This window comes from Eurosta solidaginis, chromosome 5 (assembly GCF_040869045.1).
Source record: "Eurosta solidaginis isolate ZX-2024a chromosome 5, ASM4086904v1, whole genome shotgun sequence".
Classification (NCBI taxonomy): Eukaryota; Metazoa; Arthropoda; class Insecta; order Diptera; family Tephritidae; genus Eurosta; species Eurosta solidaginis.
The window spans coordinates 248,397,104-248,422,448 of NC_090323.1; the positions used below are offsets into that span (position 1 = coordinate 248,397,104).

General features: G+C 34.3%; 2 protein-coding genes across 5 annotated transcripts in view; one reads left to right on the forward strand and one right to left on the reverse strand.

Annotated features, from left to right (window-relative positions):
* Positions 1 to 25,345, forward strand: part of LOC137253131 (neurobeachin-like protein 1) — a 269,267-nt gene that overhangs the window by 68,812 nt on the left and 175,110 nt on the right. The window lies entirely within an intron of this gene.
* On the reverse strand, positions 20,112 to 22,922 carry LOC137253125 (larval cuticle protein A2B-like). Its single transcript, XM_067789554.1, has 2 exons — positions 22,604 to 22,922; positions 20,112 to 21,192 (listed from the first exon to the last, which is right to left on the reverse strand). Exons 1-2 carry the CDS (start codon positions 22,865 to 22,867, stop codon positions 20,887 to 20,889), a joined length of 570 nt encoding a protein of 189 aa, XP_067645655.1. The 5' UTR covers positions 22,868 to 22,922; the 3' UTR covers positions 20,112 to 20,886.

Genomic DNA, 25,345 nt, shown 5'->3' on the forward strand with positions numbered 1-25,345 from the left:
GTTGGACGCCCTACCTTGGTGGTTTGTTTTCCAAATAATTTTTGAGTTACCAGTGTCACTTAACGTGAAGAAAATATCATTAGCTTTATAGTGTGTAGCGAGTACGTTATATACATATGTATGTATATATATCAGTCATCGAGTTGCACGTCATTACACCCGTCTCTCACCCTTGCCATTCTATCTCATGGTCTTGCGCCAAGGCTGCAATTAAAAATAAGCCAAACTTTCTAAAAACTACCTAGGATATATCTGCACACATAGCAACAGCTTAGAATTCCAAAAAAATACCAAATAAAAATCAAATCTTTGTAACAGAGTAAATTGAAGGTACGCACATTTTTACGCCCATTACATCAGCTAATGCATTTTCTATGTAATTGAACAGTAGCTTTTTCTGCAGTTAATTCAGTTTCTGATACTTGAAATGAACGTAAATAGACGTTGGGTGTGTCTCAACAATTTATTAAACAAAAATAAAATAAAAAAAGTTTTAAGCACTTCTTTTATATAAATGGACAAAAAATCAGCGAAAAATTTCTCCTTATATAAAGACATATTTTTGCTAAACTTTTATTTTAAAATTTTGACATAGAAATTGCAAAAATATTTGTGAGATGTAAAAATGTATAAGTGAAGCTCACATTATTTGGATTGGAAAGTTGGTAGGAAAGGAGATATTATTAGTCAATCAATTGCGCTCCACCTTTATATTCTGTGGAGTTTCATGTTTGTAGCACAATGAGAACTTACTTAAAACTCGATCTCAAAACTCCAAATTTCCGAATTCTTATCTAAATATTTCGATCAGTGCCCCATCTAATGGAACTTTTTTCTCCTTTTCTTACATTTTCTCGGCGTCTTAACCTATCTATTAAGTTTTACGTTTGTAGCTCAATGGGAACTTACATAAAAATCAATCCCAAAATTCCCTCCGTTCCGTTTGATTTTTCTAAATATCCGTGCGCCCCCTAGCGAAACTTTTTGTATTGTGTCATCGGCTGTCATCGACCTCTGAATTAAGCTCTAAATTTTTAGCCTCTAGCTTATCGAAAAGTTACTTAAAACCCCAATTATTATATAATTTTTTCGATCCGTGCGCCATCTAACGGAACTTTTTTCTCCTTTTCTTACATTTTCTCGGTGTCTTAACCTATTTATTAAGTTTTACGCTTGTAGCTCAATGAGAACTTACATAAAAATCAATCCCAAATTTCCCTCCGTTCCGTTTGATTTTTCTAAATATCCGTGCGCCCCCTAGCGAAAATTTGTGTATTGTGTCATCGGCTGTCATCGACCTCCGAATTAAGCTCTAAATTTTTAGCCTCTAGCTCATCGAAAAGTTACTTAAAACCTCAATTATTATATAATTTTTTCGATCTGTGCGCCACCTAACGGGCTTTTTTCTCCTTTTCTTAAATTTTCTCGGTGTCTTAACCTATCTGTTAAGTTTTACGCTTGTAGCTCAATGAGAACTTACATAAAAATCAATCCCAAAATTCCCTCCGTTTCGTAAGATTTTTCTAAATATCTCATCCAGTGCGCCCCCTAGCGAATCTTTTTGTATCGTGTCATCGGCTGTCATCGAATTCTGAATTAAGTTTGAAATTTCAAGTCTCTATCCCATAGAGAAGTTACTTAAAAGCTGGTTTGAAAATTTTCAAATTCTTATCTAATTATTTCGATCCGTGCGCCACCTAACGGATTTTTTCTTTTGTTGCATTGTCATGGTGTTCTAACCTATGTGTAAAGTTTCACATTTCTAGCTCAATGAGAAGTTACTTAAAAATCGATCGCAAGATTTGTATGAAGCGGACAAACATTCAACCGACCTAATATAAAGGGATTAAAAAAATATAAATAAACCTTTCCAAGTAGTTTTTCAATAGTTTGCCAGTTTCTGAGCAGAGAAATGTCTGCAAAATTATGAAAAAATCCTGTTCGTTCAAACAACACTTTTGCAACAAGAGGGCGCAACTTTGCATTTCGCTTGGAGGAGAAGTTGCAAAATTGTACCAGATAAATAAGTGTCCCGGTATCGCATAATTTTTTGCAGTGTTATGAAAAACTAGTTTTTTGTTGTTTTCCCAATTTGTGTGTTTTTTCGATTTGGTGGTTTTCTTATTTTGGTGTTTTTTTTTTTAACAAGTGGCACCATCGTCATAACTACAAAGTAGAGAGCGCAGTGAGAGTAAAATTCTCTTTGAAATTTGCTCATGAATTGACTGTTGTTCGCTGTTGAAATGACCTGTAAGATCAGTTGTGTTAACAGAAAAAACATTTAGATTGATTAGGAATCTGTCAATTTTACAGAATTTTGTTAACTTAAGAGCGACAATTTCTCTTCTGTTGAAATTACTAAACTAATTTGTTCGCTTGACAAAGAACTCGGTCGAATTAACCATAATTCGCTCAACTTCACCGAATCTCCGTTAAGTCAAGAACAACAGAACAGATTTGTTAATTTTACTAGCACCATTTCTTTCAGTGCATGTGCTATAGTGTAACGAAAAAATCCATACTCATAGTCGAAGCTCCTAGGGGCTTGTAGCATTTTTTTTTTTTATTGATAGGATATTTATCAAATATATGTTATGTTAAATATTAAATATGAAAACCCAAAGTGTCGATTTTTCAACTACGGAAAATCTTGTAACTATCGAGCTAGCATTTATTTGGTACTTTACGTCTTGTTCTGAATCAGAATTTTGTATCACTGGTTATTATATGACGATTAAAAATGAGGGTGATATTGACGATTGTGATAGTGGTGAAGAGAAGATGAAGTGGGAAAAGAGGTTTTAGGCAAGGATGAAAAATCGAAAATTAAAGAAGATACCGTTAAGTCTGGCTAAAGTTATAGATAGGGCCACAGTAACGCAGTTAAAAATACGATAGCGGTTACGGTTACACTTACGGTTAAGGTAACGGTTGCACGTAGGGTGGGGTTGCGGTTACTGTTACGGCTAAGGTTACGGCTACGGAAATGTTTGCAATTTGGGTTACAGTTACGGTTACAGAAATGGTAACACAAAGGTTTATGGTTATTGTCAAGGTTACGGTTAAGGTCACGTTTACGGTTATAGTGTTAACTACTTTGTATTCTTTACTTTAATTTTTAAAATAATTTTTAATTGAGTTTTCGTGTTAACTTAAATTTTTTGAATAACTTCAAAAAAAGAAAATTCTAATTAGTTGGAAAATATCTGAACTCAAAAATAAACAAAATATAAATTTTTAAAAATAAAATAAATATTTAGTTAACCACCAAATATATTGGCGATTCTACCAACGGACCTAATTTTTAAATCGATATTTGATACAAATGCTGAATGTGGCGCTTTACGTATCACAGAGCTACTGAACAATGCAATATCACAAATAGAAGTGCAACTAAGTGATGTGCTACCAAAAAAAAAAAAAAAAGACTATCAACCGGTTTCGGCAAATGTGCACACGATCCAATACAAAAATGCGTGAACTGATTTCTCAAAGAAAAGCTAAATCAAAAATATCTACAAGAATTAGTGAAGATTAAATAGTGAATTCTTAACCGAAATTTATCTAAAAATAACTCTAAAATTGTGCACAAATATCTTTAAATATTTATATGAAGTGAACTAAAGAAGTTATTATAATAAAACAAACATCCAAATTTAAAAATTTAGTATACAAAGATATAAACTATGAACAAAGATACAAATATAAATAAACTATCTACGTAAATACAAATATTAAAAACTTTGTTATCTATATTTAAACCCTTAAAATTTAACTAAATACTTAAAAATTAAAAACTATTTACAATTGAGTTATCCACTTCATTACAACAAGAGCTATTTTACGCACAATACATACAAGAACGGATTTAAAATATAAGACATCACGTTGAAAATGACGAGATTTATAAAGAAAACCACAAAGCCATTGCATAAACAGCAACAACGATGTATTCAATTGTTATCACTTCCAAAAAACGCAATTGATTCCCTTAAAATCTCTACAATCATCAATCAACTACTTATTAATTTTAATATATATATATATATATATTTTTTTTTTTTTATTAAATTAAATTTTATGTAAGTATAATTATTATTTTAATATTAAATTTAAAATCTTCTATTATAATTTAAATTAAAATTTTAAACCCTTTAAATTTTCAAATTTATTTCAAGATTATTTTTATATTTTAAAAATTCTATATAAATTATTTAAATTTATTTATTTTTTTATATAAAAATATATATTTTATTTAAGTTGTTAACTCCCTTTCAAAAAAAAATCTTAAATATTTCCTAATTTTCAAATTTTTAATTAAAATTTTTTTTTTTTTTCATATGGTTCTGCATTCACCAATACGAACTCGTAATTTTACAAATTGTGAAAATCAAAATAACAACCATACAAATAACATCATGACTCACAATACAACTCAAAATTCTAACATTAATACAACACAAAACAACATCTCTAATATAACACAAGATACTTCAAAGCAAAATAACTTTACAAATGTTTCTTCTATTAAATCTATTAAATTACCACAATTTTGGCAAGAATCTCCCGATGCCTGGTTTTTACTTGTTGAAGGACAATTTGAAATTAATAATATCACTGATGATAATTTAAAATTTCAAAATGTTCTAGTTACCCTTCAACGAGATACTATTTCTAAAATTTTTGACGTTATTAACCCTCCTCCTCTTTTCAATAAATATGATACAATCAAAAAAAATTTATGTGAAAGATTTTCTCTTAGCGAAGAAAAACGATTAGAACAATTATTTTCAAAAACTGAACTTGGTGATCGTTCACCATCTGAATTATTCAGATTTATGAAATCACTTATAGGTACTGACTCCATTGTAAGTCAAGAATTACTTTTCAAATTATGGATTCGTAAATTGCCACAAGAAATACAAATCCATTTAACTTCTAGTAACAATCAAAATAAAGATGAAGTAATTATTTTAGCTGACAAACTTTTTGATTTAATCAACAAACGTCATTCTTCCAAATCTCCTATAGCTTCGAGTATAAATAATAATATTTTAGAACAATGCGTTAAAAATTTAACTGAATTAACCACGGCTATTTTTCAAAATTTAAATAAAATTTCTAATGATATTAATCAATTACAAATTCATTCAAGATCTAAAGATAGAAATAGATCTAAATCCCTAAATTTTTCAATATCCAGAAATGTTTCAAACAATCGTAATTTTAATTCACAAACAAATATTTGTTGGTATCACAAAAAATTTAAGAATAACGCTCTTAAATGTATACCCCCATGCAATTTTAATCAAAATCAATTCAAATTCCGAACAAAATTTAAACTGAAACGATCCATTATGATGGTGACTGATAATGGAACTATTATTAAACCTACTCGTCGCCTATTCATATTTGATAAATTCAATAAACTTAATTTTCTTATCGATACCGACGCAGTCGTATCAGTTATTCCTTTTTCTAAATTTAAAATTTATAAAAGAAATTCGGATCTTACTTTGACTGCAGCAAACGGTTCTTCAATTGAAACTTTCGGTACAAAACTACTTAAAATTGATTTAGGTTTAAGAAGAGATTTTGAATTTCCATTCATTATTGCGAATATTGATACACCAATTTTTGGAGCAAACTTTTTAGAAAAATTCGGAATTATTGTCAATATTAAAAATAAAGAAATAATGGATTCTACTACAAAAATTAAGGTTGCTGGATCTTCTGGATTTTCTGATATTTTCTCACTCAAAATTCCTATTGTCGAAAATAAGTTTTCAAAATTACTTAATGAATTTCCATCTATTACCTGCGAACCAGATTATACTAAAAAAGTTAAACACCATACGGTTCACAGGATAGAAACAAAAGGTATTTTACCATTTTCGAAACCCAGACGTCTTGACCCAATCAAACTTAAAATTGCTAAAACTGAATTTGAATTTTTAGTTAAAACTGGTATATGCAGACCCTCAAATTCTCCTATTGCATCTCCACTTCATCTCGTTCCTAAAAAAGAACCAAATGATTGGAGACCTTGCGGAGACTATCGAAGACTTAATTTTATTACTACACCAGATCGGTATCCTTTACCACATATTCACGATTTAACAATTGATTTAAAAAACAAACAATTTTTTTCCAAAATTGATCTTGTGCGTGCCTACCACCAAATTCCAATGGCAGAAGAAGACATTCATAAAACTGCAATAACTACCCCTTTTGGAATGTTTGAATTCGTAAGAATGCCCTTCGGTTTACGAAACAGTGCTCAAACTTTCCAACGCTTTATTAATGAAGTATTTTCTGATTTCGATTTTGTATTTACATACCTTGATGACATTCTTATTGCCAGTGATATATTTTTTTTTTTTAATGAAGATCAACATATAAATCATTTAAAATCAGTTTTCAAAAGACTTGAAGAATATAATTTAAATATTAAACCTTCAAAATGTACTCTCGGTGTAAATAAATTAAATTTCTTAAGTTACGAAATTTCAGGCGAAAGTATTAAACCATCTTTATATAGAATTGAAATCATAACAAATTTTGAAAAACCAATTTCTATAAATAAACTACAAAAAATTTTAGGTATGATAAATTACTATCACAGATATATTAAAATGTTAGCAACAGAACTTAGTCCTCTTCATGAAATGTTAACACATGCAATTAAAAACAAACTCAAACAATTAAATTGGACAAATGAAACCACAACAGCTTTCGAGAATGTTAAAAAACTTTTTGCTAAAAATACCTTACTTACACATTTCGACAAAAATGGTACTTTATCATTAGCAGTAGATGCATCAAATGTTGCTATTGGAGCAGTTCTTCAACAAACTAGCAATAATATACTAGAACCTTTAGCTTATATTTCAAGAAAATTAACTACAACAGAAACGAAATATTCAACATTTGATCGTGAACTTTTGGCAATTTATAATTCAATTAAACATTTTAAACATTTTCTTGAAGGTAGAACTTTTACAATTTATACTGATCATAAACCTTTAATTCATGTTCTAAATTCTAAAGTAGATAGATCTCCTCGTCAACTACGACATCTTGAATATATTGCTCAATTTACAAATGATATTCAATATATACGTAGAAAAGACAACATAGTTGCCGACACACTTTCCCGTATTCCAGAAATAAATGCAATTTCAACTCAAGATATAAATTTAGAAACTTTATATAAAGAACAACAAACTGATACATTTTTACAAAAAACCATTTCTGATCCAAATTCTAAAAATAATTTAAAAGAAATTCATATTCCAGGTATTAATTTAAACATATGGTGTGATGTTTCTCTACAACCTTTTCGACCTTATGTTCCACATTCTATGGGAAGAATTATATTTGACAAAATTCACTCATTATCTCATCCAAGTATAAGAACAACTAGAAAATTAATTCAAAATAAATATTATTGGCCTAACATGCGTAAAGAGATTAACGATTGGACTTCATCTTGCATCAATTGTCAAAAATCCAAAATTTCAAGACATACTAAATCTCCTATCCAAAAAATTCAAATACCATCAGGCCGTTTTGAACATATTCATATGGATATTGTTGGACCTCTTCCAGTTTCAAATGAAAATTCTTATATTTTAACAATTATTGATAGATTTTCACGTTGGCCTGAAGCTTATCCACTTAAAGATATTTCAACAAATACTATAGTAAAAACTTTTATTCAAAATTATATACCACGATTTGGTATACCATTGAATATTACAGTAGATCAAGGTTCACAATTCACCTCAAAATTTTTTACGGAATTAACTAAACTTTTAGGTTCTCATAAAATTCATACATCTCCTTACCATCCCCAAGCAAATGGCATGATAGAGAGATTTCATCGAACTTTAAAAGCAGCAATTATAGCATCAAACGACTCGGTTCATTAGTCTGACATTTTACCATTCATTCTACTTGGTTTACGAACTTCTATTAAAGAAGATTTAAAATGTTCATCTGCTGAACTTGTTTATGGCCAAACACTTAGAATACCTGGTGAATTAATTATTTCAAATAGTAATAAAGAACATGATTTTTCTAATGACGCTCTTCATAAAATAAGAGAATATTTTTCGCTTGTTCGTTCTAAAGTTTTTCATCATAACAAAGAAAATTTTTTCGTTCCTAAACAATTAGAAAATTGTGAGTATGTTTTTGTTAAGGTTCTTCGTAAATCTAATTTAGAATCACCTTATGAAGGACCTTTTAAAGTTATCTCTAAGAAACATAAAACATTTACAGTTCAATACAAAAATACTATTAAAAATATTTCAATTGATTTACTTAAACCAGCAAACATACTTATTAACACTAATTTAAATATAAATACATTAAACAGCAAAAAACCAAAAAAGGTTACATTTAATATTAATTAATAATTTGTTTGTTTCAAATTTTCTTGGAGGGGGAGTAAATATAGTGTTAACTACTTTGTATTTTTTACTTTAATTTTTAAAATAATTTTTAATTGAGTTTTCGTGTTAACTTAAATTTTTTGAATAACTTCAAAAAAAGAAAATTCTAATTAGTTGGAAAATATCTGAACTCAAAAATAAACAAAATATAAATTTTTAAAAATAAAATAAATATTTGGTTAACCACCAAAACGGTTGCCGTTATTTTCACGATTACGACTAAGTTCACAGCTACAATTACGATTGTTAACATTACAGGCGGCAGTTTTATCAAGCTTAGTATTTCTTGCTAGGCTTTGTAATATCATAAATTCCTGACATCTTTTATTAAACAAATTTTGACAACTTGGCATGCGCAAAATAAAACAACTTTGTTAATGAAATCGATTTCAAGGTGGCAACAAATCAACAACAATTTTTTAATTGATATTAGAGAAAAATTGCAAAGTTTACAAATTGCGATGGTTACTAGGAACGACATGTTTCTGAATTTCACTTCTTCATCAGCTAGCTTCTCGGGAGCTGAGTATTGAACTCGAATCTCCACATTCATACCAGTGTAAAGGCAGGTGCCTTTAACCACTCAGCCATATGAATGCCGCGCTGCTCGCTTTGCAATTAGTCTCTAAGTTTGCAAACTTTGCAATTTTTCTCTAATATTAATAACAAAACCATTGTATAAAGATATATGAGCAAGTCTCGCTAATTACATACATCAATTTTTTAAGTTAATTATTAACCAAATGCACATGTATACTATGAGTATAAATATTTTTAAAATTAAAATTATGTATCTAATGTAGACTAAGAAAAAAATTTGTAAAAGAGTTGTCACTATTGACAACTGGTTTGAATTTGTTACGTCGCTGTACGTTTTTGTTTTTGTGCGCCCACCAAAAATTAGATCAAGTGCAATTAACTTTTCTGCCGTAAGCACGCATGCATATTAAATGTATTTGAATATAATTTATTAAAAGCAATTAGTTGACGCACCCCACTGTTCTTTTTTCAGTAAAACGAATTTTTGCATGCATGCGCAGCACTTAAATAAAAATAATGCAACGCTTTTTAATCGAGTTTATCTGATATGTCAAGTGTTTACAGATACCTGTTCTTATGTGTTTAATAGGTAGTTGTTTGTGGAAGAACTAGATGTTGTTGACCATAAGCAAGCACGAGGACACTCGCTATCAGCAATGACTTTTATTAACCATTCTAGGAGTAACATTACACGTATGCGTAATGTCAATGAAATTGTGAAGGTGTTTTTATACCCGCTGTACTTGTACACAGGGTATTATAACTTTGATTGGATGGCGGTTGATTGTACAGGTATAAAGGAATCGAGAAAAATATAGATTTCCATATATCAAAATCATCAGTATCGAATCAAAATTTGATTGAACCATGACCGTCCGTCCTTCTGTCCGTTAACACGATAACTTTAGTAAATATTAAGATATCTTCACCAAATTTGGTACACGAGCTTATCTGGACCTGATTAGATCAGATCAGTATCAGTCGCTGGGTTTACAAAGTTCAAACGCACACACACACACACACATGCACACATTTGCGGTTTTGACCGGATGCGCCTAAATGTAGGCAACGAAATTGTTTTGTTGTTTTGCGGTGTCATACGTATGCATCTAAATGATATAGATCGGCCAGAACACAAACCGAAAGAACGGATGCGCCTAAGTGTAGGCAACGAAATTCTTTTGCTGTATATATGTGTGTCGGTGTGTATATACTTAATCCACTTGTGGATTAATATACACATAAAAACCTACCATCTGCAAAAGCAAAATCGATTCATAATTAGAAGAGATCTTCACAACAAATATGTACAAGGAAATTACCGATAACATTAGCCGTGTTTTTTAACACGCGCGTATACGTTTCGTTTGCGCGTGTTAAAAAACGCCTATCTTCGCTTAGATAATGCTTAGGAGACCCATCTAGCGGCTGTGGTAAAACAACTAGCTACAGCAACAGGGTGTACCGAAAAGCGGAGACGCAACGCTCTGATGGCCATAGGGTATAACATATAGCTGAATCAGTTGCGATGAATTGTGGACACACATATAATACATAGAATTAGTGTACAGGGTGAAACAAAGACACATATTTCAGTTACATCTGAGTATAATGCGTATTGAAATTTAGTAGGACAAAATTTATGCGCAGCAATTTCAGAGGTGTTGTTTCACCCTGTACACTAATTCTATGTATTATATGTGTGTCCACAATTCATCGCAACTGATTCAGCTATATGTTATACCCTATGGCCATCAGAGCGTTGCGTCTCCGCTTTTCGGTACACCCTGTTGCTGTAGCTAGTTGTTTTACCACAGCCGCTAGATGGGTCTCCTAAGCATTATCTAAGCGAAGATAGGCGTTTTTTAACACGCGCAAACGAAACGTATACGCGCGTGTTAAAAAACACGGCTACTATTAAAGGTTACAGTGACCTTGTTAGCAAACCCCTAGACAAGTTTAATATATAACAGTTCAAAATAAGTAAAATTGATATCAGACCAGATTCTTATCAGATACATAACTGATAGGTAACATATTTAGCAGATTCTTATCAGATACACATAACAAATTTTTTCGATCGCTCGTTTAAAATCATGTCAAATAATCATATGCATAGCAAATCTTGCTAAGACCATGAAAGTATAAATAAAACTAAAAAGAATATTTTGGTAGTTTTGGAAATTTACAGCCGCCGATTGAACTGATTAATTATCTGAAGTCACCAATACATTACAATTATGAGCAGAAAGAAAAATACAACACAGTAATATGTGATCAATTATGTTTAAAATTTTTATTTAATAAAAATAAATTATATAACATATACATTTTTTATTATTTTTTTCTTAAATGTATTACAGTAAAGTACTACTATAAGATTTCGAAATGACCATAAGCATAAGTAGGTATGCCTGTCGTAAGAGGCGACTAAAATACCAGATTCAAGGGGTGTGTAGCGCAACCCTTCAGGTTGCCAGCGCAATATATAGCTTCTCCAAACCCAATTGTCAACCTCACCTATCCGGGGCGAATCCTGTTTCACTAACAGACGAGGCTCTGGCGACCCCAAGCTCCTCATTGAACTTGGGGGTGGGGAGGGAGGGGATGGCCTGAAGGTTTAATGTGGCCACATAAATCGTTCCCGATATGGTCGGGCTAGCACCTTAATGGTGCTGTGGTACCGGATCTGTATCCGGCAAAGGACCATCACACCGATAACACTCCCCAAAGCCTTCGGGGAGCAACCTTATCGCTACAACAACAACAACAACAACAACAACAACAACAACAACATAAGTATCAGTATGATTTTCTCGTACAATTCGCTTATCATCCATATTGCTTAGAGCTACTTTATAAATATTTTGTGTAAGTGTTGATAATTTCGTAGGCTTCCTCATCCAAACATTCTAGGTGCATATAAATATGTTTCAATGTTGTACGGTTGAGGTTTCTTATCAGTGTGATTTAATAAAATTCCCATGTACAAACATATGTGATGGCATGTACACAAAATGTTCAATATTCATATTTAAAAAAAATATAATTTATGTATATGCTCTCATTTTTAAGGAGCCCAAATGGAATTATGAAATTCTCACATGCATATATATATAGACCAGCATCAGCATGTACACACAAACTTACAATCAAACCAAATGCTAAACAAAATGTTTAATCTGCCCCTGATCGGGTGCCCGCCAGGCCCGTTTTGCAGACGAGACCAAAAGGGGGGCGGTACTACAAGTGCCCATCAACTCCTTTTTGTAGACGGAAAAAATGGGGGTAGGGGGTTTGGGGGGTTGGCGGTTGGGATTGGACGGAACTACAGGTGTCCAACAGCTACTTTTTGTAGACGAGAAAAAAGAGGGGGATTGGGGAGCAGTTGCTCGATTAGAAATCTATGGGACTCTTTAAAACGGCTCGGGTGAAGTCTAGGACTCATTAGAAATATGAGGAGACATTTAAAAATTTGCGGCCCTTTAAAAATGTAGGGCCCCCCATTTAACGATCCTCATTTTTTTACTCAAAAGATGTCCAACTTATATACATTGAGACAAGTAGCCCTTATCTAAATGTATGTATATGGATGGGTGTGTCTGTGTCGGTATGTATATTTGGTATATATATATATATATATAATTTATATACTGTTATGTATACGATAAAGCTCTGCTAAAGGTAACAAGTTCTAAGCTTTTTCTTATACACCACTAAGCGGTTTCTTATGCACCACCTAGCGGAATATTTGAATGATCTTGAGAGGTGGTAAAAATTTCAGGTCAAGATAAATATAGACCTGGTTTCATTCCTTCGGTCAGACTCATCCCAGACTGGTCTGAAAATAATGAACTGGCCCATTCCTAAGACCAGACTGGTGGCAGACTGGACCAAAAGTAAAGAGTTTTTAGGGTGAGACATGCTCCGAGCTTTCCATACAAAATGTGATCCAGCACCGCCATATACATACTACTGAAAACACTAAAATTTTTGAAAATGGGTGTGGCACCGCCCGTTTTTTGTGTAAGCAATTTTCAATGTTTCGGGAGCCATAACTCGATCGTAATAAAATTGGGTACACATATTTTCCTTATAGCAGGAAATATTTCTAGTAAAAATGGATAAGATTGGTTAAGCACCACGCCCACTTTTATATAAATGACTTTAAAAAGGGTCGTAGGCAAAAATAATAAGTTAAATCTTAGTGAAAAATAGTGTTGTACCAATCGCATTTTTATTGTTCTGTTATATCTTTATTTTAAAATAAAAAATAGGGAAATCCCCATACCTGAAGGAAAACTGCATTATTGCCCGCTCAAGGTCATTGGTGTTAGGCTCTGTATCCCTTTTGCTTCTTTTAAACGAAAATTAGTTCAGTATTGAACCATATGTATATGTATTATTGCGCAGCCTTGTAACACTATTAACCACACAAAACAAACAACAACAGCATTTCAAGTGTACAGCTGGGTATGTAATGTTCGGTTTCACCCGAACTTAGACTTCCTTACTTGTTGAATGTGATTTTAAAGTCAATTTGCATAACTTGTGTTTTCGGTTTTAATGAAAAAGGGTAAAAAGGGAATTATTATTAAAAAAATTGAAAGTAAATGAGATTTAAAAGCATGATTGAGAAGCCACATGTTGAGTCTTAGGTGAAGCTTAAGCTGTATATCAGTCCCCATTTATGTATTTACAGACATCAATTGTGGCCAGATATCTTCCTGCTGAGCAACAGCAATTTTGCAGCAAAGTACCCATAATATTTTTCTGAACCCACTTATAGTCCATCTGTCTAGTACATTCGTAAATTTAATGAGTTTGAGACGTATTCACAATAATTTCTCGTATTAAATTATTGTAATTTTATTATGATGGAAAAACTGTTTCGACCCTGCCAAATATGTCTTCAAATATCATTGTATTTTTATTAGAAATTATACACTCCCCAAGTGAGATTCGAACTCGAGTCGTCAAATTTACAACACCACATGCATGTGGCTTAACTTCAGTTTCTAGTTTACTGTTTAAAGTTTAAATGGTCATTCGTTGTGGTTCGGCGAACTCTGTTCAAAAAAAAAAAAACAATACAAACAGGCGGGGCGAATGAATTGTTGAAATGATTAATGAAATTAGTTCTTTTTAACACAAAATCAGTTTGATCAACTGAGAATCTGTAATTTTTACAGATTACTGTTAACTTTACACTTAACTGTTTTCCTTCTGTTGAAATAACTTCAAAAATGTATTTTCTTGACAAAAAACTAAGTTGAATAAACCATTATGGGATTTCTTTCATTGCTTTCAAATGAGTACCATTACTTACTCCCACTCGAAAAATCTGTCATCTTTCCTTCCACCACTTCTTCAAATTTTTTCCCAGCGTTCCAGGTAGTTGCTACGTGTTGATGCAAAACGTTGCTAAATGTTTTATCGGCATTTTCACTTCTAGGTTAAAAAACTATGGAAAGAGCAACGGTGTAGAGTTAAAGTGTAAGTATGAACAAGTAAGGAAGGTTAAGTTCGGGTGTAACCGAACATTACATACTCAGTTGAGAGCTATGGTGACAACATAAGGGAAAACAACCATGTAGGAAAATGAACCGAGGGAATCCGTGGAATGTGTTTGTATGACATGTGTATCAAATGAAAGACATTAAAGAGTATTTTATGAGGGAGTGGGCCATAGTTCTATAGGTGGACGCCATTTAGGGATACCGCCATAAAGGTGTATCAGGGTTGACTCCAGAATTTGTTTGTACAATATGGGTATCAAACGAATGGTGTTAATGAGTATTTTAAAAGGGAGTGGGCCTTAGTTCTATAGGTGGACGCCGTTTCGAAATATCGCCATAAAGGTGGACCAGGGGTGACTCTAGAATGTGTTTGTACGATATGGGTATCAAGTTAAAGGTATTAATGAGGGTTTTAAAAGGGAGTGGTGGTTGTTGTATAGGTGGTCGCCTTTTCGAGATATCGCCATAAAGGTGGACCAGGGGTGACCCTAGAATTTGTTTGTACAATATGGGTATCAAAAGAAAGGTGTTAATGAGTATTTTAAAAGGGAGTAATCCTTAGTTCCATAGGTGGACGCCGTTTCGAGATATCGCCATAAAGGTGGACCAGGGGTGACCCTAGAATTTTTTTGTACAATATGGGTATCAAAAGAAAGGTGTTAATGAGTATTTTAAAAGGGAGTAATCCTTAGTTCCATAGGTGGACGCCGTTTCGAGATATCGCCATAAAGGTGGACCAGGGGTGACCCTAGAATTTGTTTGTACAATATGGGTATCAAAAGAAAGGTGTTAATGAGTATTTTAAAAGGGAGTAATCCTTAGTTCCATAGGTGGACGCCGTTTCGAGATATCGCCATAAAGGTGGACCGGAGGTGACCCTAGAATTTGTTTGTACAATATGGGTATCAAAAGAAAGGTGTTAATGAGTATTTTAAAAGGGAGTAATCCGTAGTTCCATAGGTGGACGCCGTTTCGTGATATCGCCATAAAGGTGGACCAGGGGTGACCCTAGAATTTGTTTGTACAATATGGGCATCAAACCAAGCCGTTTCGAAATATCGCCATAAAGGTGGACCAGGGGTCACTCTAGAATGTGTTTGTATGATATGGGTATCAAATTAAAGGTATTAATTAGGGTTTTAAAAGGGAGTGGTGGTTGTTGTATAGGTGGTCGCATTTTCGAGATATCGCCATAAAGGTGGACCAGGGGTGACCCTAGAATTTGTTTGTACAATATGGGTACCAAAAGAAAGGTGTTAATGAGTATTTTAGAAGGGAGTAATCCTTAGTTCCATAGGTGGACGCCGTTTCGAGATATCGCCATAAAGGTGGAGCAGGGGTGACTCTAGAATTTGTTTGTACAATATGGGTATCAAAAGAAAGGTGTTAATGAGTATTTTAAAAGGGAGTAATCCTTAGTTCCATAGGTGGACGCCGTTTCGAGATACCGCCATAAAGGTGGACCAGGGGCGACTCTAGAATTCGTTTGTGCAATATGGGTATCAAACGAAAGGTGTTAATGAGTATTTTAAAAGGGAGGGGGCCTTAGTTCTATAGGTGTTCGCTTTTTCGAGATATCACCATAAAGGTGGACCAGGGGTGACTCTAGACTTTGTTTGTACGATATGGGTATCAAATGAAAGGTTGTAATGAGTATTTTTAAAAGGGAGTGGGCCTTCGTTCTATAGGTGTTCGCCTTTTCGAGATATCGCCATAAAGGTGGACCAGGGGTGACTCTAGACTTTGTTTGTACGATATGGGTATCAAATGAAAGGTGTTAATGAGTATTTTTAAAAGGGAGTGGGCCTTCGTTCTATAGGTGTTCGCCTTTTCGAGATATCGCCATAAAGGTGGACCAGGGGTGACTCTAGAATGTTTTTGTACGATATGGGTATCAAATTAAAGGTATTAATGAGAGTTTTAAAAGGGAGTGGTGGTAGCTGTATATGTGAAGGCGTTTTCCAGATATCGACCAAAATGTGGACCAGGGTGACCCAGAATATCATCTGTTGGATACCGCTAATTTATTTATATATGTAATACCTGCCACGATTTTAAGAGTTTTTTATTTCGCCCTGCAGAACTTTATCATTTTCTTCTACTTAATATGGTAGGTGTCACAACCATTTTATAAAGTTTTTTCTAAAGTTATATTTCGCTTCAATAAACCAATCCAATTACCTCACCATGTTTCATCCCTTTTTTCGTATTTGGTATAGAATTATGGCATTTTTTTATTTTTTCGTAATTTTCGATATCGAAAAGTGTGCGTGGTCATTGTCGGATTTCGTTCATTTTTCATACCAAGATTAAGTGAGTTCAAGTAAGTACGTGAACTAAGTTCATTAAAGATATGTCGATTTTTGCTGAATTTATCGTGTTAACGGCCATGCGGAAGGACAGACGAACGACTGTGTATAAAAACTGGGCGTGGCATCAACCGATTTCGCCCGTTTTCACAGAAAACAGTTAACATCATAAAATCTATGCCTCTACCAAATTTCAAAAGGATTGGTTAATTTTTGTTCGACTTATGGCGTTAAAAGTATCCTAGACAAATTAAATGAAAAAGGGCGGAGCCACGCCCATTTTGAAATTTTCTTTTATTTTTGTATTTTGTTGCACCATATCATTACTGGAGTTGAATGTTGACATAATTTACTTATATACTGTAAAGATATTAAATTTTTTGTTAAAATTTTACTTTAAAAAAAATTTTTTTTAAAAGTGGGCGTGGTCCTTCTCCGATTTTGCTAATTTTTATTAGGCGTACATATAGTAATAGGAGTAACGTCCCTGCCAAATTTCATCATGATATCTTCAACGACTGACAAATTACAGCTTGCAAAACTTCTAAATTACCTTCTTTTAAAAGTGGGCGGTGCCACGCCCATTGTCCAAATTTTTACTAGTTTTCTATTCTGCGTCATAAATTCAACTCATCTACCAAGTTTCGTCGCTTTATCTGTCTTTGGTAATGAATTATGGCACTTTTTCGGTTTTTCGAAATTTTGGATATCGAAAAAGTGGGCGGCGTTATAGTCCGATATCGTTCATTTTAAATAGCGATCCGAGATGAGTGCTCAGGAACCTACATACCAAATTTCATCAAGATACCTCAAAATTTACTCAAGTTATCGTCTTAACGGCCGGACGGACGGACATGGCTCAATCAAATTTTTTTTCGATCCTGATTATTTTGATATATGGAAGTCTATATCTATCTCGATTCCTTTATATATGTACAACCAACCGTTATCCAATCAAACTTAATATACTCTGTGAGCTCTGCTCAACTGAGTATAAAAACTAAGCTTCGTACGGGGAGACATATTTTTTTTTGGAAACCCCAAAGTTGTAGCGATTCCCTTTTTATTTCAACTAGACCAAAGGTCTCTTATGACACCTTAATATTTAAGTGTGAATAAAAAATAGCACACACGTGCTGGACTACAAGTATTTTCATAAGTTTTCTACAAAGTACATTATCAGAAAAATACCATGGTTACTATTTTGCAAGAAAAAGTTATAATTTCGTTGGACAGTGCTATTGAGGGCAGTTTTAAGCGTCAGTTACCCACGAACGTACGTAGAAAAAACGTGTCAGCTGACACGACCTAACTTATGAGTGTGCAATGTAAACGTACGTACGTACGTAGCCCGGAACGTAGAAATCAAATCAATATTGATTTTTCCCGTAAGAACGTGTCAGCTGATCGCTCTCTCACATGACAGAGAAGCCTATTAAATATTTTGTGCGCTATGTTTGGACCGTTTGCAGTTAATATACAAAAACGCCTAATGATTGTTGCAAATTTTGTTGAAAAAACTCGAAATTATTATATGAAATTGCAGGTTACAAATAAATGAACTAGAAATTCTTACTCAGTATTTGTTTCTGCCATTGACACCATGGAAAATTGTAATTCCAAAAGTTCATGCTTGCATAAGCATGCATGCAAACTGGTCAATGGCAACAGTGCTTTGCTGTAAACAATACACACCCAAATATGTTATGTACATATACACAGACGCACACATTGATTCCTACGGGCTTGAGGGTTCGCTCAAACGTGTTTCCTATGACAAACGTCCGTACCTACGACACACGTCGGTGCATAACTGGCGCTTTAGTTGCATAGACAGTTTCAGTCCTGACTCTTGCATCGACGGTCATGTGCTTATTCTTAGAAATGTGGGAAACTTAGGTGCGTGATTCCTTGGGTGACACCGATGTAAATGGGCGCATTCACACGATCTCAGAACTTGTTTGAACAACTGCTTACTTCCAAACTCGTATAAAGAAATGCTGACTTTGGGTGTAATCTGGACACCATTCGTGGAAGAGCATAATGTCAAGTGTTGTCACTCGGAGGTGTTTTTAATGCATATATTTTTAGTTTGAGAACAATTGTCTATATAAATTTCATTTCCTTTGAAAAATTATTCTCCGATTTTCTTCAGACGATCACCCAAAGGGGTAGCGCAAAGTTCTCCATCTCGCCTGTATCCATTTTGAAACTTTCTGATGACAATTTGTGAGTGGTCGCACCAATTGAATGGGGCGAAGCACTGTTAACACAACAACAAGATGTTGATTGCGGGAATTGTACTATCATGGGGTAGGCTATCCGCTCTATCTATATGCAAATACTTCGAGCATAGCTCAGTTTCAGTTCCCTTCTCCATTTTTGAGGGATCAGTGTGCGTGCCTTGAAAGCTTAAACTAGCGTTTTATATATATCGTGTTTCATTTAAGATTAGTTTTGATACCGTTTATTAGTCTCATTGTTATACCTAGGGCCTTATATCATTAAGGGCCAGTCTAAGTACTGCTGCTAACCTAACCTAAGCTATGACTGCTGTCCACACATTGAGTGCTATACGGCGACTGGTTTTTACCTCTCCTCAAAATTCACTTTTAGTGTTCGCTTTGAAAACTTTTCCAAAAATAATTTGCTTCGGTGGAGAGATTTATTGCTGTGCCGTTTAGTGTCAGCACGTATCAAACAGGGCAAGCTCCGTTTGGATGCTTTGTTCTTGAACCCATTCTTGATGGGTTACAGTGTCAATTGCTTTACGTACTGAACCCGTAGCCATGGTTGCGCAAACAAAACAGTAAAAATATAATAATAAGAACGAATACTTACCTTTAAAGTGTTAACATTCTGCTGCAATACAGTTTCCAGGGTTCATGTGCCTGCTCGGGCACCATATGTCTTCGCAACGGAAGGTTTGGAGGGCTAGTCTTTATCGTGTTAAATTTTACAGTTACACAAGACTTTAAAATAATTAAAGTTTATGACATACTTTATACAAAAAATTTTATTTCGGAAGTGAACTTTGAAATTGTTGGATGGCGTCCAAGATTCATGTCTCTGCTCGGGCGCCATATATCTAAGCTTTGAAGCTTTGGAGAGCGAGTAGTCTTTAATCCAATTCAGATCATCGAACACGTTACGAGTACTGTGAATCTCGTGAACCTGAAACAAATACCTCAAGAATTGTGGAGAATTAAAAATCCTAAATGTAAATAATCTTGAAAATTAAAAAGAACTGTTTTTTTTTTTTGAAATTGCATACTTTGATACACTTTATTCGATTTGCATAAGTATGTATGTATTTATGAGTATTAACAGACTAAATATATAAGTTAATGTAATGTAGGTATTTATTGCGGTCAAATAGCCTTAAAATTACTAAAAAAAATTTAAACCAAAATTAAAAGTAATAACAAATAACAAGAATAATATAATGAAGAGCATGATAAAGCGTATAAATATGTGCATAAATATGAAATATTGAGATAGCATGTAGAAACAGTTTACAAGCCAACAAGTTTTGAAAGTGAAAGTGAAAAGTGATCGAGGACACAGAGAGAGAAAAAAGCGATGGTTTGTATACTCATTGAGAGTTTGTTTGTTCACATTACGTATATATGTATGTTTAAGTTACTATTACGACTACAACATGCCTATACAACTTCTACATTTCCAACTACACATATATGAGTGATATTTTCATCATTTACAGTAGAACTCCGTCTGCTGCATGTGGCAAGTGCGCTTGCACCCTTCAAGACGTGGTTAATAAGTGTTGCGCACAAGATGCAAAAGCATCAACAAACTGGAAGACTAGCAAATTGCACTTGCTTTTTATGCGATTGCATTTTCATTTGTTGTTGGCTTGCAGAGGGCTAGTAATATTGTTGTTTCATTTTGTGTGTATGTCTTCTTTTTTTGTTTGTTCATGGGTTTATGGCAGCGGCAAGAGGTCGGCAACGTTCATTATTTCACATTCATTCAAGTGAATTGACTAAGTATTTTTTTGTGTGTTCCTTGTAACGACGAGATTCAGTTTGACTTTATTTAGTGGTAATAGGGATATGGTGCGGGGCCGGGATATCCATGGTAAGCAGGATACGCTGGTATAGCTGCCTTTGCTATGACAGGAGCGTGTAATAGTGGTGCTGGTGCAAGTACTTTGGCAACTGGTGCAATCGCCTTAACAGCGACTGGTTCGCGGTGAACGACAGCGTTGAAGCCATTTACGGGATCGGCTGTGTATTCGACAAGACGACGTGTACCATCGGGTTCAATGAGCGAGTAGGCACCTTTTACTACATCGCCGCTACGTTCTTCTTGTTGACTCTTCACATCGCCTGTTGAAGAATCCTAAAAAATTAAAAATAAAAACGATTGTTGGTACAGTTGTGTGCATTTTAATAAGTGCTAAAATTGTTCACAGTAAACAATATTCTATAAATATTTATAACATCTGCACCCAGTTGCATGTGTCTAGATATCTTTGGCATGGCTTTTTTCGAATATGTGGAAAATCGTATAAATTAAAATTTCCAATGATTTTTGAAATGTTTTTTCCTTATGTTCCTATTGCATTGCAAAATATCTCCCTATTCTGTTGCACAACACTATCCTATTATTTAGCTTCGCTTTTGTTCTGTTTAATGCTGTTTTTAAAGTTTTCCAGCGAGATGTAATTTGAAATAAAAATAATAATAAATTCGTCACAATACTGTGTCCCCATTGTGTTGCACTACACTGTATATAACTATCGTTGTTAAGTAAAAAATTTTTTTTAACAAAAAAAAAAACAAAACAAATATTGCGCAAAAGGAAACGCAGCAAACTTTTGCATATTTCGTGTCCCTATTGCCTTGTAAAACACTGCATCTAACCTTTTTTCAAGCAATGGTACTTTCTAGGGATTTTTTTTTTAAGTTAACAAAGCTTTGATATTGCATAAACTATAGTTTTGATACTTCACAAAATTGTAAGTTACTCAATGTACTTTTTGCCTTGCAAAACACTGTATGTTGCTATTAAGCTTTCACATGATCCTCCAAAACACTGTATACAAACTTGGTAAAACACCATGTTCCTATTCTGTTGCACAACACTATGTTTGCTGTATTTAAAGCGTCACAGGGAGATGTGACTTGATACAAAAAAATAAACATTTAAGTACGTAAAAACATGATGATTCTATTATTTTGCACAACACTGTGTGTTACCCACGTGGTAAAAAAAATCGTTTCCAACAAAAAAAATCGCAAAATGTTTTAATGTTTTGTGTCCTTATTGACTTGCACAACACTGTACATACTCCTTTCTCAAGCAAGGGCACTTTCTAGGAATACAAATTTATAAAAAATTATGGAATCTCTGTCATAACTATGCATTACTTTTCGGTATTGCACAAAACTGTAAGCTGCTCATGGTCTTTGCTGTTGCTATTTAGCTTTCACATGGTGCTGCAAAACACTATATAAATTTTCATTTGCTAATGTGTTTTAAAGCCAAAAATTATTAAAACTCGTAAAAACATCGTGTCCTTACTGCGTTGCACAACACTCGATGTTACCATTTTTATTACAGAGATAACAGTATTATTCAACAAAAAGGTGCTTAAAGTTGCAAAACACTCAAAATGTTCAAACTTTTTAAAGTGTCGTATCCTTATTTGTTTGCACAACATTGTATTATTACACTTTTATGCGCCTTTTATCTATTTCATCTACGCGTTTTCCTTTCATACTCCGTCGTAACGTTTTCGCATACTCACATGCACGTCGTAGCTGAACGAATATTGTGGATTTGGATCATAAGGCTCGGGCACAGCCACCTTAGCCACAGCTACTGGCGCAGCAATCTTAGCAATGGCAGGCAATACAGGTGCGGCATATTTTGGATAGGCTGGATATGCAGGCAATGCTGGTAATGCGGGTAACGCTGGTAAACCGAAGCCATGATAGCCGGGTGCTGGCAGGACAGCAACGGCGGTAGCGGCGGCCACCAAAGCGCTCAAAATGATCAACTTTTGCACCATGACTGCTCTTTGACTGTTGTTGTGTGTTTGACAAATGAAATTACTCTGTGGTTCTAACGAAGTTCAACAATTGCTTTATATAGGCGTACGGTAACGTAGAAGAAAATGTGCGGCGCATTGAAATTTACGTATTTGTTGCCTGCCATTTAGTTTGGCTGATGCAAGTGGCAAATTAAAAAAAAAAATATTAAAAAAATATTTTTATACATATATTTATGGAAAAAAAAGTAGCAGCTCCAACAACTACAATAAACACACACATAGGCGCGCGTAAGACGAGATCAAGAAAAAAAGTTACTTTGAACGAAATTAAAATAATTCAGTTTTCGTCAACAATGTTCTTGTTGTTGTTGTTGTTGTGGCGCTGTTGGCAGCAGCAGCAACATAAATAGCAACAAATTCGCTTATACAGAACTGCTTGCTAAAATCGTATGCACGCTAAACGCGGAGGCGGCGGTATTTTGCGTTTAGCGGCTTTAAGTTAGGCGCTTAGGCCTATAGCAAGCTACAACAACAAAGCCTCTAATATGCTATAGTGAATGCAATATGAAACAATAATAATAACAAAAACAATAATATTAACAAAACCAACTACCACAAAAGTGCAACAATAAGAACAGAAAAATTACAAGAGCACGCATGCCGCCAAAAGCACACACCCATTTGGTGCAACAGCAGCAACATGCAGCCCCAGGCAAACAGCACACCATACGCATGCGCATTCGCTATTAGATTTTGTTGTTGCCTGTTTGGCCTGCGGCAGCTCGTTCGCTAACTAAGTGGCAGGTCACTCTTTTCTCTTTATTACTTTATATACTGGTTGGTCACCGCGCCACAAAATTCGTAATTTGGATCCATTAAAGACTCATTACGCAGGACCGAACGCGTGATGTCGTACAACGTGCTTAGCTGATGGATTAAACCCTACCTTAATATATATCAGCTGTTGTGACTTCACAATGTCAATGTTGACAGCATCCGCCTTAAAGTGAAGATAATTTAATAACATACTTTAATGTAAGCTTTACACTGGCTTAAATATAATAAGTAAGTTCTAGTGTCAGAAAATTCAGAGTCATAGATGGTGGTGGAAACTGAACAGACAAAAAAGTATTGAAAGTTAGAGGGAGTGTTGATAAGAGTACTTAGATGAAAAAAGAAATGTGAAGATAGTGTTAGGGAAAGAAATTAAATATTGATGGAGATTGAATGAGATCCTTTTTTTGTTTTGTTTTCGTGAAAGGAAGAAACGGTACGCTGTCTCGATTTGCTTGACTGCGCCTATAACTTCTACATACTATGGCATTTGTTGTGGAATAGTCTCTAAGTCTAAAAAGTACTAGTTCGAAACCGATCTGCCAGTGTTAGTGGTCTTTTTGCTTTTTGGAACAAGGCCTAGTCTGGTGAAGAAGACTTTTGCTTCGAGATATTTATTGTACAGTTCTCATATTATCCTCGTCCATTTCCTAGCTCTGTGGACAGATTCGATGCACTTTCTCACAAAGCGCTTTCCAGCTCGTAAGTTTGATTTGCTTGATAACAGGCTTTCAGGTCTACAGCACTTGTGCGCTGCTAGTATTCACATCCTCGCGCATGTTTTCCGCAGCTCAGATTGGTTAAGGACCACGCCCACTTTTATAGAACTTTTATAGACTTTAAAAAGGTCGTAGGCAAAAATAATAAGTTAAATCTTAGCGAAAAATAGTTTTGCACCAATCGTATTTTTATTGTTCTGTTATATCTGATAAGGGTTCTAACAGGGCATGGTTTAATAGGCACGCATGGTGCTAGAATGGGGGCAACGACCTTCGACTATTGTCGCAGCTGCAGATCTACAGAAGAGGAGGAGAGTGTTCATCACCTTCTCTGTCATTTCCAGCACTTAGTAGGCGTAGGTTGGCCATCCTTGGTAAACCTTTTCTACATGACCTTGCTGAGGTCTCTAGCAAAATATATAATTTCCATGAAGTGGTTTGACCCGTAGGGTAGGGGTCCTCTTTGAGACCGTATACGGTATTACAATGGGCCCTTTGGTGGCCTAAGTAGTGAGCTGTTACCTTAGTGTCCAGCTCAGCCCTTGCAACCTAACCTAACCTATATCTTTGTTTTAAAATAAACAATAGAGAAATCCCCATACCTGAAGGAAAACTGCATTATTACCCCCTCAGGGTCATTGGTGTTAGCCTCTGTATTCTTTTTCCTTCTTTTAAACGACAATTAGTATATGTATTATTGTGCAGCCTTGTAACACTACTAAGCACACAAAACAAAAATCAACAGCATTTAAAGTGTACAGCTGGGTATGTAATGTTCGGTTTCACCCGAACTTAGACTTCCTTACTTGTTGAATGTGATTTTAAAGTCAATTTGCATAACTTGTGTTTTCGGTTTTAATGAAAAAGGGTGAAAAGGGAATTATTATTAAAAAAATTGAAAGTAAATGAGATTTAAAAGCATGATTGAGAAGCCACATGTTGA